At 41.7% G+C, this 15,446-nt stretch overlaps 1 protein-coding gene across 1 annotated transcript in view; it reads right to left on the minus strand.

Annotated features, from left to right (window-relative positions):
• The window catches only part of PKHD1 (PKHD1 ciliary IPT domain containing fibrocystin/polyductin), a gene marked incomplete at both ends in the record, with an annotated part of 259,585 nt that overhangs the window by 97,556 nt on the left and 146,583 nt on the right, over positions 1-15,446 (minus strand). Inside the window, 2 exon segments of the mRNA XM_084284494.1 lie at positions 6,316-6,435; positions 7,923-7,988. Coding sequence (XP_084140620.1) covers positions 6,316-6,435; positions 7,923-7,988 — 186 coding nt within the window.

Genomic DNA, 15,446 nt, shown 5'->3' on the forward strand with positions numbered 1-15,446 from the left:
CTGTGCCAAGCACTGCAGCAATCCATAGTGACTACGAACACCCCCATCTCAAAAGAAATTCCCTGCATCCTTGGCATCTTTCAAGCAAGCAAAATTTTCACAGCAGTTAGATGTAATAAATCTTTACAGAGCAAGCGCATTTTGTTTTGTTTTGTTTGGTTTCCCCCTAAATCTCATACTGTTAGCACTTGATATATTTTCACAGGCATGAAGAAGCTTCCACCTATAATCTCTTTACAGGACAGGTAGAGTCCTGTGCCCTGCAGAGCTGAGAAGGGGAGGCACAGTATGTGAGGATATGAAACAGAGAAGAGAATAAGGGGGAAGATGTTGTTAAAACACTATTTTTCAGACAGAAAGGGGAATCTAGTTTGTGAAATCACAGCTCAAGAATGTGGCAAAAAGCTGCAGTTGACAAAGGCCATAAGTATATTCATCAAACACAGACTGAAACATTTTTACAAGGAAAAGAAGAAGTGCTCCTAGGCATACCATTTATATGTCAAGTTTCAGTCTAGAACAGATATTTTTGCTGAGTAGCACATCTTTATAAAAAGGGTTTTATAATGGAAATGCTGACTGCTCTGTAACTGTAGCATCATGTATGTGAGCCTTGAAACACAGTCGTGTGAAATTTTCCCATTCGTATTGATCTCTGCAAACCTGCAGTTTCCTCTATTTAAAAGAACAACATTTGGGATGTCACGTCCAGGGTGTCAAGTCCTCAGAGGGTGAAATGTTGCTCTGTAAAGACAACAGAAGGCTCCTTTCACAGAAGAAAAAGTTTCTTGCGCACTTGAAAAAAAAAAAAAAAAGCAGAGATTCAAAGGATACTTCAGGATGAATAATACAGTCCTAACAGAAGATGCTCAGTCATCTAATAGAGGAGATGGCTACTAAGGGGTTAAACTCATAAACTTAAGGTCCCTAAATTCAAGAGATTAACTTTCAGAGAATGACAAAACTGGATGGCTCTTCTACAAAGACATTCACATAACAGCAAGCAACCACTTTCAGAAAACGATAGCTCAAACCCAAAAAGAGGCTACATTTCACTATCCATACACTTTCTCCAGACAAAAGCTCACAGGTATGCCACAGTCTTAATATTCAGGCGTACAACACTGCGAACTTGCTAATGACTCCAGCAATGACACAAAATGCCTTTGATCAACCGCACTGCTATATAAAACACCATAGCATGCCATTGAATGGAAATGAGACACAACAGAAGAGCTATTATACAAGATACAGTACTACAGCATTCATCTCTTCAAACAGAAAAAGTTCAAAGAATATCAAAATCAGAAAATGAATAACAGAGTGAATTCCATCACTAAACAAAAAAAAAAAGAAAAGAAAGAAAAAAATTGCCAGAGGCTACATGATATCATATCAATACCCTTCAAAACAGCATTCCATCGGCTGGAATTATAACATGTTCTCCTTCCACTCAAGGCGCGCTGCGTCAGGAGTGTGTCACACTGAAAACCATAAACCAAAGCCCTAAAAATCCGAGGGCTTGAGAAGCTAATGCTGCCAGACTGGCATGACTAAACTCATTCAGCTTGTTTTCCAAGGTGGAGAGGCTGCTGAAGTCTGATGCATGCAAGAAGTCCTTGCGGGATGGCTGCAACTCTGGAGGATGAACCTCTAGAGATAAAAGCACAAGTTGCTGCAGCCTGAGCTAAATTTTTCCAGCTGGGGCTGGAAGAGATTATACCCGCCAGGGAGTCAGAGACTGAGGAGACTTGTAGCACACCAACACTAAAAGTTACTCTAACATGAAGGATCCACCTCTGTTTCAAGTAAAACTCAGCCTTGTACAGAGGTCTGTAAACTTCTGAAGTCCCACCAATGCTTTCAAAACAAAACACTGAACAAAATAAGTTGGTACACATCCCCATTTCCTGACCTTCAGTGAACATTTGAAAAAGCTCACTTTCAGTTTTCTGTGGCTACCTGGAGACATTCTGAGTTTAGTGGGATCTGCACAAGCCAGTGGAGCACAAGAGGTTCCACCTAAACATCAGGCAGCACTTCTGTGCTGGGTGGGTGCCAGAGTCCTGGCATAGGCTGCCCTGAGAGGGGCTGGGGGCTGCTCCTTGGAGAGCTCCCCGAGCCCAAGGACATGGGGCTGGGCACCCTGCTGTGGCAGAGGGGGGGACAGGGGCACCCAGGGGTGCCCCCAGCTTCAGCCATTCTGTGATTCTGTGAAATGGGATAGGAAACAACCATAAAAGCCATGATTAAACATAAATTTGATGTTTTTGACCCCCTGATTCCCCACAGATTGAGAACATTCCTGTCCACGGTAAAACACAGATCACTTTGAGTACTCCATCCCTTACCCTGCTGCCTCCCAACCAGTAGACACCAGTGTGCTAAGGGACTACACCACATCCTGCAGCACAGTGCAGAACTTCTCCAGTTCAGCTGACCAAACCCGCACTGCTCTAAATATGGGAGATGTTTGTTCTGACCCCAAAGGCTGTGCGGTCATGTTGCACAGCAGAAGGCCTAGGCTAATGAGCTTTGCCTCTCAGGAGAGCTAATTAGTTCTGGTATACCAGCATGCTGATGCAGCAGTGTTGCTTCCAGTCCTAGAACTAGATTGGTTGGGCTGGGCTGTGGGCAGTTCTGTGCAATGCTTCAGGCACATCTTAGTCATGTAGGACCTTGTGGTATGTGACAAAGGCCCTGGTAAATACCTCATGTGGCAGCTTAAAATGAGATATGATAGGAAGAGGATTACACTCACCTCTGCAGGAAACACAGACAAGTTTTGTTCATAGGTGAATTTGCAATGCAGCAAAGGACTACCACAACCTCAGCATCCAGTTTCCACTCTCCTAACCTAATCAAAACAACAAACCTCCAAATCCTTAGCTGAGCTTTTATTATTATTACTATTATTTATTACTTTCTGTATCCGTGTAGATTGTGATTTGCCTCCTGTGATCATCTGAGCACACTCAACATAATTCATTCATTGTCAGTACATAGGCCACCACTGCCATTGACACTCTTGCGCCTCATCATATCACTCTCTGACACACAACTATGTTTTTGAAGGCTGAAATGCTTTGGTCTTTTAACAATCATGAGATCTAAGTAGGGGTGATTTTTGACCTGGGTATAATGTGATACATAAGAAGTTGAAACATGATCTGGTGTTGTCTTCTTGCCTTGCTCTCTGAGAGCTACGGATAACAAAATACACAATGGAGTGCAAAATCCAACCATGGCAAAAGGATCAGAAGGAGAGCAAAGCACAGAGCAAATGCACTGCTATTTAATGTCTGCATAAGGGGTCAGATATAATGGAGGTGAGAGTGGAGTAGGAACCAGGGAGAAAGGACACTTTCTCTCTTTCTTAATGGCATGATTCATGTTCAACATGAAATACCAGTGGAATGGATGGAGTACTGTTGTTGGAAGAGAAAAGCAAGTCCACTGTTTTGGGTGTTGCACTTGGACTTTGGAGACTGGCGGCCAGTCCCCTGTGCAGGGATGTTAGCATTGTCTGTACAGACAAATACGTCCTTACATTAAGGGACATAGACTTTTATGGTTCAGAGGACACGCATTAACAGCAAGTTAGGTTCTCTCCAGCTACTCCTGAATGAGGTTCAGGACACAACTTACGGCACCTGACCTGAGTCAGCTGATGAGTTCCAACCACAGTAAATTCATTTAGGCATTTAGTACAATCTGAAATGCCTCTTGAGACCTCTACACCATGGCACTGGCAAATATGACTTGGAGGATACCTGTATCCATCTAGGTGTTCACCTGGAGCCCAGGCAGGACGATCCTGAAGTGCTTCAAACACTAGATATCTTCGTACAAGCAATATATAGAGCCCTGGACTTCTGCATAATGTTGTCATGGAATCTTAAAGGGAAACTCAGTTCTCAAAGATATCCACATTGATCAGCTCAGTAACTCTACTAGCTCTGCTAACTGGAATGACCAGGAACAAGTTCAGATGCTTAGAAACAGACTCCTCCTGTTACTGTCGATGCACATAGGGCATAGGACCTACAGCAGCTCACACCCCTCCATGGTCATCTCTGTGGCTTCTCTGGCCTCTGACCTTAAAAATACTCAAAAAACCACACCGCGATTTTGACAGGAAATAAGAAACTAATTGGGAGAAGGAAATCAGTTTTCATGTAAAAGTAAGTTACTACCCAAAAGTAAAGACAAACATAATATCAAGATGATCCAGAATGAACGTGTGTTGGGAGGAGAGGCTATGTTGTTTGTTTTTCTTAACATTTGTCACAAATATGAAGATTAAACTAAATACTCATTTAAGGTTGAACATAATTCTCAATTTAATCTGAAATTATATATTCAATCTTAAGAAGGTTTGGGGTTGCTTGGTTGTCTTTTTAGCTTTTTTTTTTTTTTAATCAAACCATAAGTATATGTCAAAATAAAATAATGTTTCAAATTGGAGACATTTGCTGAAATTAAAATAAGTTCACAAAGTGTTTCAGTAAATCTGAAATTCAGTCAAACTTATAAGAAAGATATAAGTCTTTCTTATATTGAAAGGGACTGTTTCAGACAAAAATCTTTTATCCAACTTACAACCCAAAATAAATGGACTTCATAGAAGAGTCTGAGTGAAGGGGCAGGGTGATAGCATCAAAATCATATTTACATGACATATCATCATCCTTTTCTAAAGTTGAATTACTTCTTGCTACATGCATAAGTTTTTTTCCAATTTATTTTTGTAGAGATTTAATGCCAAGGACACATTTTGGAAGCATAATAAGGAAGACAAAATAAATTCCAGATCAATAGTAACAGAATCATAGAATTTTAGAATCACCTAGTTTGGAAAAGACCTTAAAGATGATCACATCCAACCATCATCTTGACCTACCAAGTCGCATTACTAGATCATGTCCCTTAGTGCCACATCCACACCTCTCTTAAATACCTCCAGGGATAGGGACTCCACCACTTCCCTGGGCAGACCGTTCAAATGCTAGACCACCCTCTCTATGAAGAACTTCTTCCTAACATCCAATATCCTAATATCCTCTGACACAACTTGAGACTGTTAATAATGTCAACCGTCCTCATATCTGGAAGATCTCCCAGAAGAACTTCCAGCTCTAAAGAACATGGTAGAAAGCAAAAGTTAGCTGGTCAGAGAAGGTCTGAAAAAACATATAGACCTTGCATTGTAGAGAACGATCAACAGACTTACAAACTCTCCCAGCAAGTGAGAAGAGAAACCCCAGACTGAGTACACTTCACTGAGACCCCTCCTCTTCCCTTCCTGTCCTCCCACCACTTAGCTCCCAGACATATAAAACTAAAAACTATGAGCCTGGTTTTCAGTACACCAATGACATATTTTTAATGACACGTGACAGAGGAGTCCAAACTACGACTGGGGCTCCACATCAAAATGCCAACACAAAGCAACAGAAACTTCTTTCCACAAAGATTTCACATGCAAAAAAAAAACACACGGAAGAGTAAGAGGCATGGAGCAGTGTTAGCCCCGTTTCCAGAAGTGGAGCTGCGGTAGGCACACAGACTTTTATGGCATCACTCAAATGAGGGGACCCACCACCAGGTCCTAGAATATGTCAAGTACATACCGCTTAGCATAATATAATTCAGTCTGAAGGGGACCTCAGGAGATCATGTAGTCTAACCTCCTGATCGGAGAGGGTCAGCAATTAGGTAAAATGGTTATCACAAGTTTTCTGCTCCAGATTTTGCAGCAAGTTGCCCAATACCTTTGCTAGAATACAGGAGGGTGATCCAGCAATAAAACTGTAAACTGAGTCAATATTTAAATATAACTTAATTCTGAGGTTAAAATACAGATAGAGGCTAATGTATCCACAGCAAACCAGCCTAGAGATTATCATTGATACTGGGAATTGCAATAGGAAAGGAAAACTAACTGTAGAAATGTGAAATATGCCCCCTGCACAAAATGCAAAGGTATGTCAAGAGATGAGACCTTTGTTACCTGTGATTCTGCTCCTGCAGTGAAGTCCCTGCATATAATTAAGCTTGAATATCAGTATGAGCAAGTGTGTGTATGTTTGCATATATGTGTAAATAGAAAAGAATTATTATTATTATGTTCCAAAAATCACCCTTCTTTACTGTGGACAAGAGTCCAACATAACCAGGAACAAATGCAGTGTCCCACACACATAAGAATGAACCCCAGTGCCGAGGAGCATACATGTACATTGCGACACAAATACCTATCCAAATGTAGACAGAACCCAGAAATCCTACAGAAATTAACCCCCCCTTCCTTACTAGGTAAGATGATGACATCTTCCCCTGGGCCTGGGATGCTGCAGTTGAACCCACCCCAGCCTTTTTCTACATCCTTCCATGTCTCTGGGTGCGACCATTTCAAGACAGCATCAGAAGGAACTACAAAACAGGACACAGAAAGACATAATTATCATTTTCAGTAGCTGGAAGAATTAACATTTCTTTGATAGTTAAGCATCTGTGGTATTAACATCCTTGTTTTGTCACTGATGAAGAAACAGTAACTGCTTTTTGTTATCTTCCATCCTTAAAAGAAATTTTACAATAGAAAAAAAAATCTCTCCCAGAACTATGTTTTTGGAGCTAAAGGGCAGAAAGGTATCTGAAAAACAGATTGAAATTCTTTGGGACCCAACAAAACAAAGCAAACCTTGAGGTTTCTCATCACACTTAGCTTATATTATGCTTTGTGCATATGCTTCACAACTACTTCATTATTTTTATTTACACCATCCAAAGCTCTGGGCACTTTGAACACAAAGTTAAAATGAACAAGTTCAAATAAAAGCCAGTCACCTGTGCTTGGTGACAAAACCAGGTAATCAAAATGGTAGATAACTCTACCAGAAAGCACCAACTCTTCTCATGCGTTTTTCTCCACCAGTGCTCTAGAAAACAGACTGAATTCCCAGAGTGTGCTAAAGTAGGAAAGGTTAAAAAAATAAAAAAATAAAATAAAAAATAAAAATAAAAAGAGTAATAAACTCTCACAAGTTTTTTTTAGCCTTAGAAAAAACAGTCTTTATACATGTAAATTAATTGCCTACCTTTGCTGTGCCATCAGCAGAGGAGGGGAAGCCTTCAGGGAAGTCCTACACACTAAGTTTAGCATGCCCTACACTAATGCAGACAGGGCCTCCCTCTGGAGGCCTCTGCAAGCACCTACCTCTGTCCTACAACTAAAGGAAATTCTGGCATTTTTCTTTCTGAGCAGGGCTTCTTTAGATATTGAAAACATAGGGGCAAGCTCATGCCTACATGCAGTGGACTAGAAGCCGCTCAGTAACAACATGGAGTAAAAAATCCTCTCTGTTGCCAGCATAGGGAAACAGAAATTAACCCCAGGTTGAGCTCTTCAAGGCTTGGTCTTCATTTCCTTATCTGTTCAGGGGGAAATGCTCTATAAAAAAAAATCTTTAAGCTTTATTGCTACATAAATTGTTATTGCTGTTAATAAACAGCAAGGCAGCTATGAAACTAAGAGCAAATTTTGGAGGCTTTCCTCATCTCTGGTGTATTATGCTGTCTGACTCAATGTGTAACTGTGCAGTAATGTCAAACTATTACACTAAGATCACTGTGGAGCACTAAAATACACTCTAGTTTTACATTCCCTGTGACCTTTCTGATCTCCTATGATATTTCTTAACAAAAGTTTATAGTCTTTTATAATGTGGAATCACACATTTATCACAAGCAATGGTAGATATGGCTCAATGAAATGCTTAAATGAATGCCAAGAGCCCCTGTTGGGTTGATAGATGTACAAAATATTGAAGTGAAATACAGCAATATGTTTCTGAAAAAGTAGTAAAAAGGAAATAGCGTGTCTCCCAGACCAAACCTTTAAATAGACTGTCACGCACCTGATGTAGGTAAAGGGACTCTTTCCTTCCCTTTCAGTGTGACCTGAATTAAGTCAGCTCCTGTGACTGAAAACAGAGAATTAAAGGGAATTACAGCAAGGCCTTACAAATTAACCAAACTGAACCAACCAAACAAAAATATATAGTAAATGAATTGCTAAATATGATTTTCTGATAACGTTTTACATTTCTAACATTCAGATTTTTTAAGAACTATGCAATTTTCTTTCTACTCATTTTTGTCTTTTTTATACTTTGAGAAGGGATTAAACAAATACATTTTAATTTACAGATACGGAGGGTCTCAAGACAACTCATTAGAAACAGCTAAAAGAAAACATTCAACAATCAGAAATTCTAAGCTGGAACATGAATCTCATTTATCCCACTATAAATCCACAGCAGTTCCACTAACACAAGCAATATTACACCATTGAATGCATAATGTATTAACTGGCTCAAACAGCGAATTACAGCTTTTATTTTGTAGTTTGGTTTTGATTTTTTTCCCCCAAATCTGGTATCTAAAAGAGATGCTTTAATTAGTCAGACTTTATAGTCTGAAGACAGGGACCCTGTGTTCTGTGCTGTGAAAAGAGGTCAGAAGCAATTATCACAGTTGTAACCTTTCTGCCAGTTTATTGTCAGCAGGAGAAGGGCCAGGATAATGCAAATCAAACTAAGAGGAGCAGAAGAAAACTGCTTCAGATCCAGCTAAAAGGCTACCTCTTCTTCAGCTCCAGTGGCATATAAAGGCATTTCCTTTCAGTCACCAGACTGGAACAATCGCAGGTTAAAATAGAAACACTCTGCCAAACACATAAATCTCCTGTCCACTGCCCAACGCCTTATGGTGACCCTAAAATACCATTGGAAGATTTTTTGGGGGGTAGAAGAATTGTATAAATAAAACCATTGTCAGAACCTCCCTCAGTTCCAGAACACACCAGGAATTTTCCTACACGTGTATCAACCCACCGATGGGATCTCATGCCATATTGTAATTTACTTATTTTATCTTTAAACAAGTCTCTGTACATTCAAATTGTGAGAACGTCCCTTCCCTACCTCCCTCCTTTTCTCCCAGTGCAACTGAGCAAATTTAAAATAACTGAGGTTCATTAATTTTAAGTGTTCAATAAATTAGTATGAATAATCAAAAAACTTGATTCTTTCTGATAATTACTATTTGATGTCAGTTGAAAGCACTCGATTGAGTTAGCAGCATATGCTCCTATGCCAAATGAGGCTTCCATAATTAAACAGAAACTGATTCCATGAGGTTTTTCTCATGTCTGATTAATTAGTAATCAGGTGCCTCAGCCCTGTTCTTCAGTGACACCTTCTCTCTCGATGGTAGCTGTGGTCTGATCTATATTCACTCAAGCCAACCTGCCCCAGATCATCACACAATGCTCGAACTGAACAACATCATGCCCTTGGGTGGCCATAAGGTGAACCTCTGAGAGGAAAAAATCATAGAATCATAGAATCATAGAATATCCTGAGTTGGAAGGGACCCTTAAGGATCATCAAGTCCAACTCTTGACACCGCACAGGTCTACCCAAAAGTTCAGACCATGTGACTAAGTGCACAGTCCAATCTCTTCTTAAATTCAGCCAGGCTCGGTGCAGTGACCACTTCCCTGGGGAGCCTGTTCCAGTGTGCAACCACCCTCTCTGTGAAGAACCCCCTCCTGATGTCCAGCCTAAATTTCCCCTGCCTCAGCTTAACCCCGTTCCCGCGGGTCCTGTCACTAGTGTTAATGGAGAAAAGGTCTCCTGCCTCTCGACACCCCCTTACGAGGAAGTTGTAGACTGTGATGAGGTCTCCCCTCAGCCTCCTCTTCTCCAGGCTGAACAGGCCCAGTGACCTCAGCCGTTCCTCGTACGTCTTCCCCTCCAGGCCTTTCACCATCTTCGTAGCCCTCCTCTGGACACTTTCCAACAGTTTCATGTCCTTTTTATACTGTGGTGCCCAGAACTGCACACAGTACTCGAGGTGAGGCCGCACCAGCGCAGAGTAGAGCGGGATAATCACCTCCCTTGACCTACTAGCATGAAGATGCTAATTTAAAGTCTTTAGCATATTGTTCATCTAGCTTTTAGACAATACTCATCTATAGGTACTTACCTCCCCCAAAATTAACCCTTGCGAAGGGCATACTTCTCACTGAACATTAAATGATGACAAGCTAGTCAGCCTGAACTCTCACAGTACCACTGGAGGTATCTCAAAAGAGCTATGCATCCATCTTTTTGTACACATCAAGGATGAGATATGCTGTAGTGAGATACCTTTCTCTCCTCTCTCGACTATAAAGGAGGGAAGGGTAAGCTTAGACAACTACTGTTAGATACCTGAATCAGGTGAAGTTAATCCCTCTGGCATAGATCTTCCTCTAGGCTACCCCAACTAGCAAGAGAGAGAAAGCAGCACCTTCAGACCAGCAGTCTGGGACCATGAGGTTCCTCACAAATAACAATAACCCACCTTGGAAAGCCAGTTTTGATCTTTTGTTTTCTATTTATGGTGGCCTTCTTTATCTTGTCAATTGTAGCAGGGCAAATTTGGAATCAAAGGTGTTACATCAATACACAGTAGTGTTAGGAAAAGTGAGAAAACCAAGCCCTGACATTACCCTTTTATCAATAAACAGGTTTTGTCATTTTTTATTTTTTCCCCTTAATTTTGAAGGCACTAAAGTGCAATCATCTAATTAAGGATGTATGTATTGTTGAGAGAAAAGCTGTTCTTCTAATTAAATCCTCAGGGAACATAAAATCTGATCGATTTGCTATATAGATCTCATAAAGGGGTTCAGTCCCCTTACACAGTGAAGAAAGGAACTGTTAAGAGGTGCAGCCATGTTCTGAGTCAGATGCAGAACAAAAGACTCTCATATTTGAAGTGTCATCCAACCACACAGTGTGACAATTCAAACCATTATAAGCCATCGATACCCTATGCAGGAATGTGGGGCTGAATTCTCTACAGCCCTGACGCTTGCACAATTATTAATGTCAACTGAGTATAAAGTGCAACGGGTGTGAATCAGTAGCATTTTGTTGCTTTTTCCCAGAAAAACTCACAAAAACTGATTAAAGAAGGAAAGATACAGGCCTGGAGAATAATCAAGACCACAGTGACATAGTCCTTCTGTTTGTTTTGTTTTGCTGTTGAGTATGTTATTATTGTTTCTGTACAGGACAGGAAGAGATATAGGCAGTACAGACGAAGGACATCATTAGTAAACATTGAATTAAGGTGACTCTTCACAAAATTTAGTTATAAGGCTTCAGGGTTTAGTTGTATAAAACCTTTATAAGGCTCATCAATTTTCTGTCTTATTACAGCTCTTCCTGGATGCTTGGGCTGTGAATCATAAATATAGGCCTTCTTGACTATACTCCCAGTAACTTTCTTCTGGTTTAGGGCTCCTTGAGTGAACATGAAGGAGGAGCAACCTAGTCTTTTATCAGCTTTGCAGTGACAGGGAATTTTGCCTGTGGATATTAGGAAGGGCTGAAACCAGGATAAATGGCTCCAATAGCCTGACTTACAAATAACAAGCAACTCTATGCTATTTAACATCAATTGGGCTAACATACATCACAGGCGAATCAAAACTTTTAGACACTACAATCAACAACACGGTGAGACACACCTCTAGAAACTGGAGAAGCTGGGATAGGATATTTTGCCACCATCTGCCAGGGACTGTTAGAGCAGGAACCCAGAAATATGGTATCCTGGGGACACTGCAGTGAGGAGAAGTGATGTAAAAATATATCTGGGCTAGTGGAGACTGATTCCTCCTTACAGCAGATTAGCATTTGCAGTGATGGAGATGAAGGCAAGAGCTTCCTCCTGAAGATATCACACAGTCAAAAGACCATCACTGAAACAATTATAAGGCATTTCTTTATTTCTACAACTGACCTGTAGAAACTACTGATGTGGGGTGAATTTTATCAAGCTGGAAGAACAGAGTCATGACTGTACAACCAGACCCCCAATAAATTAATTTTCAGGTCTTTCACCTAGGATTCCCCTTTTTCCCTGAGCAATAAGGCTGAAGAAAAATTATTTATTTATTTTCTGTATTTTAATACTAGAAACAACCATTCTTAAGAGCCTGTTTTTCTCCTATACAAAGCAGATACAACAACCCGTGGAGTAAAATGGAAATGAGATCATTCTTTAGGAATTCAGAAAGACAATAAGCATAATCAAATTATTTTTTTAACAACTACAGAAACTCCAAACCTGCTTCTGACACAGCAGTAATAGGAGGCTGGGCCTCAGGCCTTCTTAACAACTCACACATGAGCAGCCTGAGCAAAGTCAGCAGGATGACCTGTCTCCACAAAAGCTGTGTCTATTGAAAAATGTATTTGGGGTAAATAAAAAGTTTGATAATCCTTTCAGTGATGTTTGCAATAATGTTTGTGACAAGCCGTTCAATTTTAGAAAAAAAAAAAAAAAGCCAAGAGGGATGTGGAGATGAAGCAAGCCAACACTTTGTTTTATTCCAAAAGAAAATGGTTTAAACATTTCAAAAGTGAACAAAAAGGAAACAACATCTCTCTGGTTTTTAGCCAATTCTAGTATTGCCCAGAGACCTTAACCAAGGAGCAGTACCATGCTGTGGTACCATATGCTCGTATTTGTAACAGACTTAAAAAGCTCATAATGTTATTATTGTAATTTACACAGGACATTTCTCCTAAAAATATCCCAGATGTCCCAGTGTGACGTTTCTTTCCACCTCTGTTGTTACAATAAGGGTGTTTTGTTTTGATACAGCATGGCCACATCATGTGAAGGCCACCCTCCTGAAACATGGTTGAGCCACAATGGATCAATATTTACGAAGCCACACACTGGAGCCCATCAGTGACCTTTGAGGAGTACCTCTTTTATGATATGGGGCGCCCCAGAGACAAACAGGGTGATGCTACAAAGACTGAGCAATGTCAGAGCAAAGCTACTGATGTAGAAATGACTGAAGCCCTTGGATTCCATTGGCACAAGATGGCCCTGGCATCCTCACTTTCCCTTCACCCTGCATCAGCAGTGAACATGGCTCTTACTCCTTGAATGCCAATCCCTTTGCATGGTCTGAAAAAATTATTTTGAAAAGGAATCATGGGTTGGTTAACAGGGGTGATGTATGTAGGGAGCAGCAAGCACTTTTGTTAAAGGATCTCTGCATAGGTGCCCCACATGGCAGAAACACTCTCCGTTACAATTATTTCTCCCCATTCAGCTTCCCTTTCATTGTGCCACGCCAAGGTCTCATTTACAAAAGTGTGAGCATGCAACGCATCAGGGCAACTTAACTCCTTTAATCCCCTCCATACGGTACATTTTCTTGCCTTTTGTGTCAGACAGACATTTTTTTTCTTCCCCAAAGAGAAACACTTGCATGTCGCTGGGCAATTTTGGACGGGGGGAGCATGCACAGCGCCTGAGCCGGACGCGAGCTGCCGGCCAAGGTGGCTTCGTTCAGCTGCCCGCTTCGTTTGAATAACAATATCTTCTCCACCATCAGGTCTTCCCTCCCCTTCTCCTCCTTTTTTCCCCCTGTGTGAATTCGGGAGCCTGCCCGTGAATGAGCTGGCATCTGATACGTATTTACCGACGTTAATTTTGGATGTAACGCACCCCTGCCACTTCCCCGCCGTTTGCCCTAAAAGGCTTTCCAGCGGGCACAAAGGCAGAGGGTCAAAAGTAAGGTGACCCCTGACAGAATGTACAATTATTAGAACGAAGCGGGACACAAGCAGCTGTCGAAACCCCACCGGCACGGCAAAGTGCTTCCAAAAGTCGGCGTATGAATAATACGCCAGAGCTCTCCCCTCCGCCCCGCCAGGGCCGGCGACGTTGTGCGGGAAGAATGATGGCCTTCCCGAGCAGCTGCAATAATTGTGTCCCCATTGTCCCCCGGCCCTCCCCCGGCCACCCCCTACAAGTGCCCATTGTGGGCGCGGGGTCGGGTGATTATATGCTTGGGCTGATGCCGTTTGCGCCCAGCTGCCCGGCTGCTGACACACGAGCACCGAGAGGGGGGACCCGCGTCTGCGAGACGGGCCTCCAACATACCAGACCTTTTACATAAGTCAAACAGGAACAAATGACTCTTTATCGGCCCCTTCTCCCTTTGAAGTGGCGGCTGCTTATGGGTCCTTACAGCTTTTCCTCCTTAGCCCGAGCAAACATCCTCCTTTTGATATGCTACATGCTCATTATCTCTGCCCCATTTAATGATTTTTGATTGAAGGGTGGCAGCGCGGTTGCCAAGAGGGTAGCTAAAGAGGCTCCACACAGGCAGGACTACAAGAAAGGCTTTCCTTGTGCAGCAGCCTAAATTTGGAGTTTCTTAACAGTGTGTTCTTGTTCTTAGCAGCAGATAAGGGCTGAGCGTGAAATTCTTAATTAAGCAGTAAATAGAGAGTGGGGTGTCAGCAGATGCAGCCTGTAGCCATGGAGACCAAGTCACATGAAGGAGGGAGCTGAGACTAAACGCCGGCCCCAGGCTCAGGCATGACTGACAGCTGAAGAATCCGACAAAGCTTGTAAACGGGATTAATTAGTGGGCTAATTATTTCATATAGTTAAATGTAACTAAAAAATAAAAACAGCTTGCAGAGTTAGGCGGCAAAGCGTTCTGAAAGCCAGGCCTTCAAGCGTTGTCCTCTCTGGGTTGGTGCTTGGACTTGTAGGGCTTTAAGGCCAGAAGGGACTATTGTGGCAGCCGTCCCTGACCTCCTATGGAGCATGAATCCTGCCCCATGAGGATTCTAATAGCTTCTCACAGAGCTGGAGCATATTTCTCTGAAAAGAAGCCCAACTATCATCTAAGGACCTTGAGTGATGGAAAGTCCACCACATGCCACGAGTCTGCTCTGATGGCTAATTATCCTCACCCTCTCAGCCTGCACAGAGATTAGGAGAGAAATTAAACGGCACACCAGGGCTACGAATCTGTTCGCTTTATTCCAGGCTTTTACCCTACCAACAGTGTTAGATATTAGGTACTCAACACTGAATTATTGATCTCACTGCTATAAAAGTCCTGGCTGAAAATGTTCATAGCATGAATTATACATGTTAGGTGTTTTCATAAATTTTCCCTCGTGTATTCTGGGTGATTGTTTCTCTCTATATTAAAATGAGAAACAACATCGAGCTCTTCGTATAATAAAAATCAGAATGAAAGGAAGGCAAATGAGGAACAAGAATGTATCTATGATGCAAGAGTGATATATGCTGGCCTGATCACCTTTTCCCGGTCTTCCCAAGGCCATCATCTCCTCTATTTTCAACAGTAAAAAGAGACCAAGAAACGGCATCTTCTGAGCTTTCCCATGCTGCTCTATTTATGAAACTGCAACTCAGGATATGCAAACTGGAAAAAGGTTGACTTTCATATTTGCAAGAACACATTTGCACTGTGAGAAAACTGAAGTAATTTTTAAAAAGCAATATTTTTTTCCAGTGGATACCTAACATGATCT

This window comes from Netta rufina (genome assembly GCF_964035555.1).
Source record: "Netta rufina genome assembly, chromosome: 3".
NCBI lineage: Eukaryota > Metazoa > Chordata > Aves > Anseriformes > Anatidae > Netta > Netta rufina.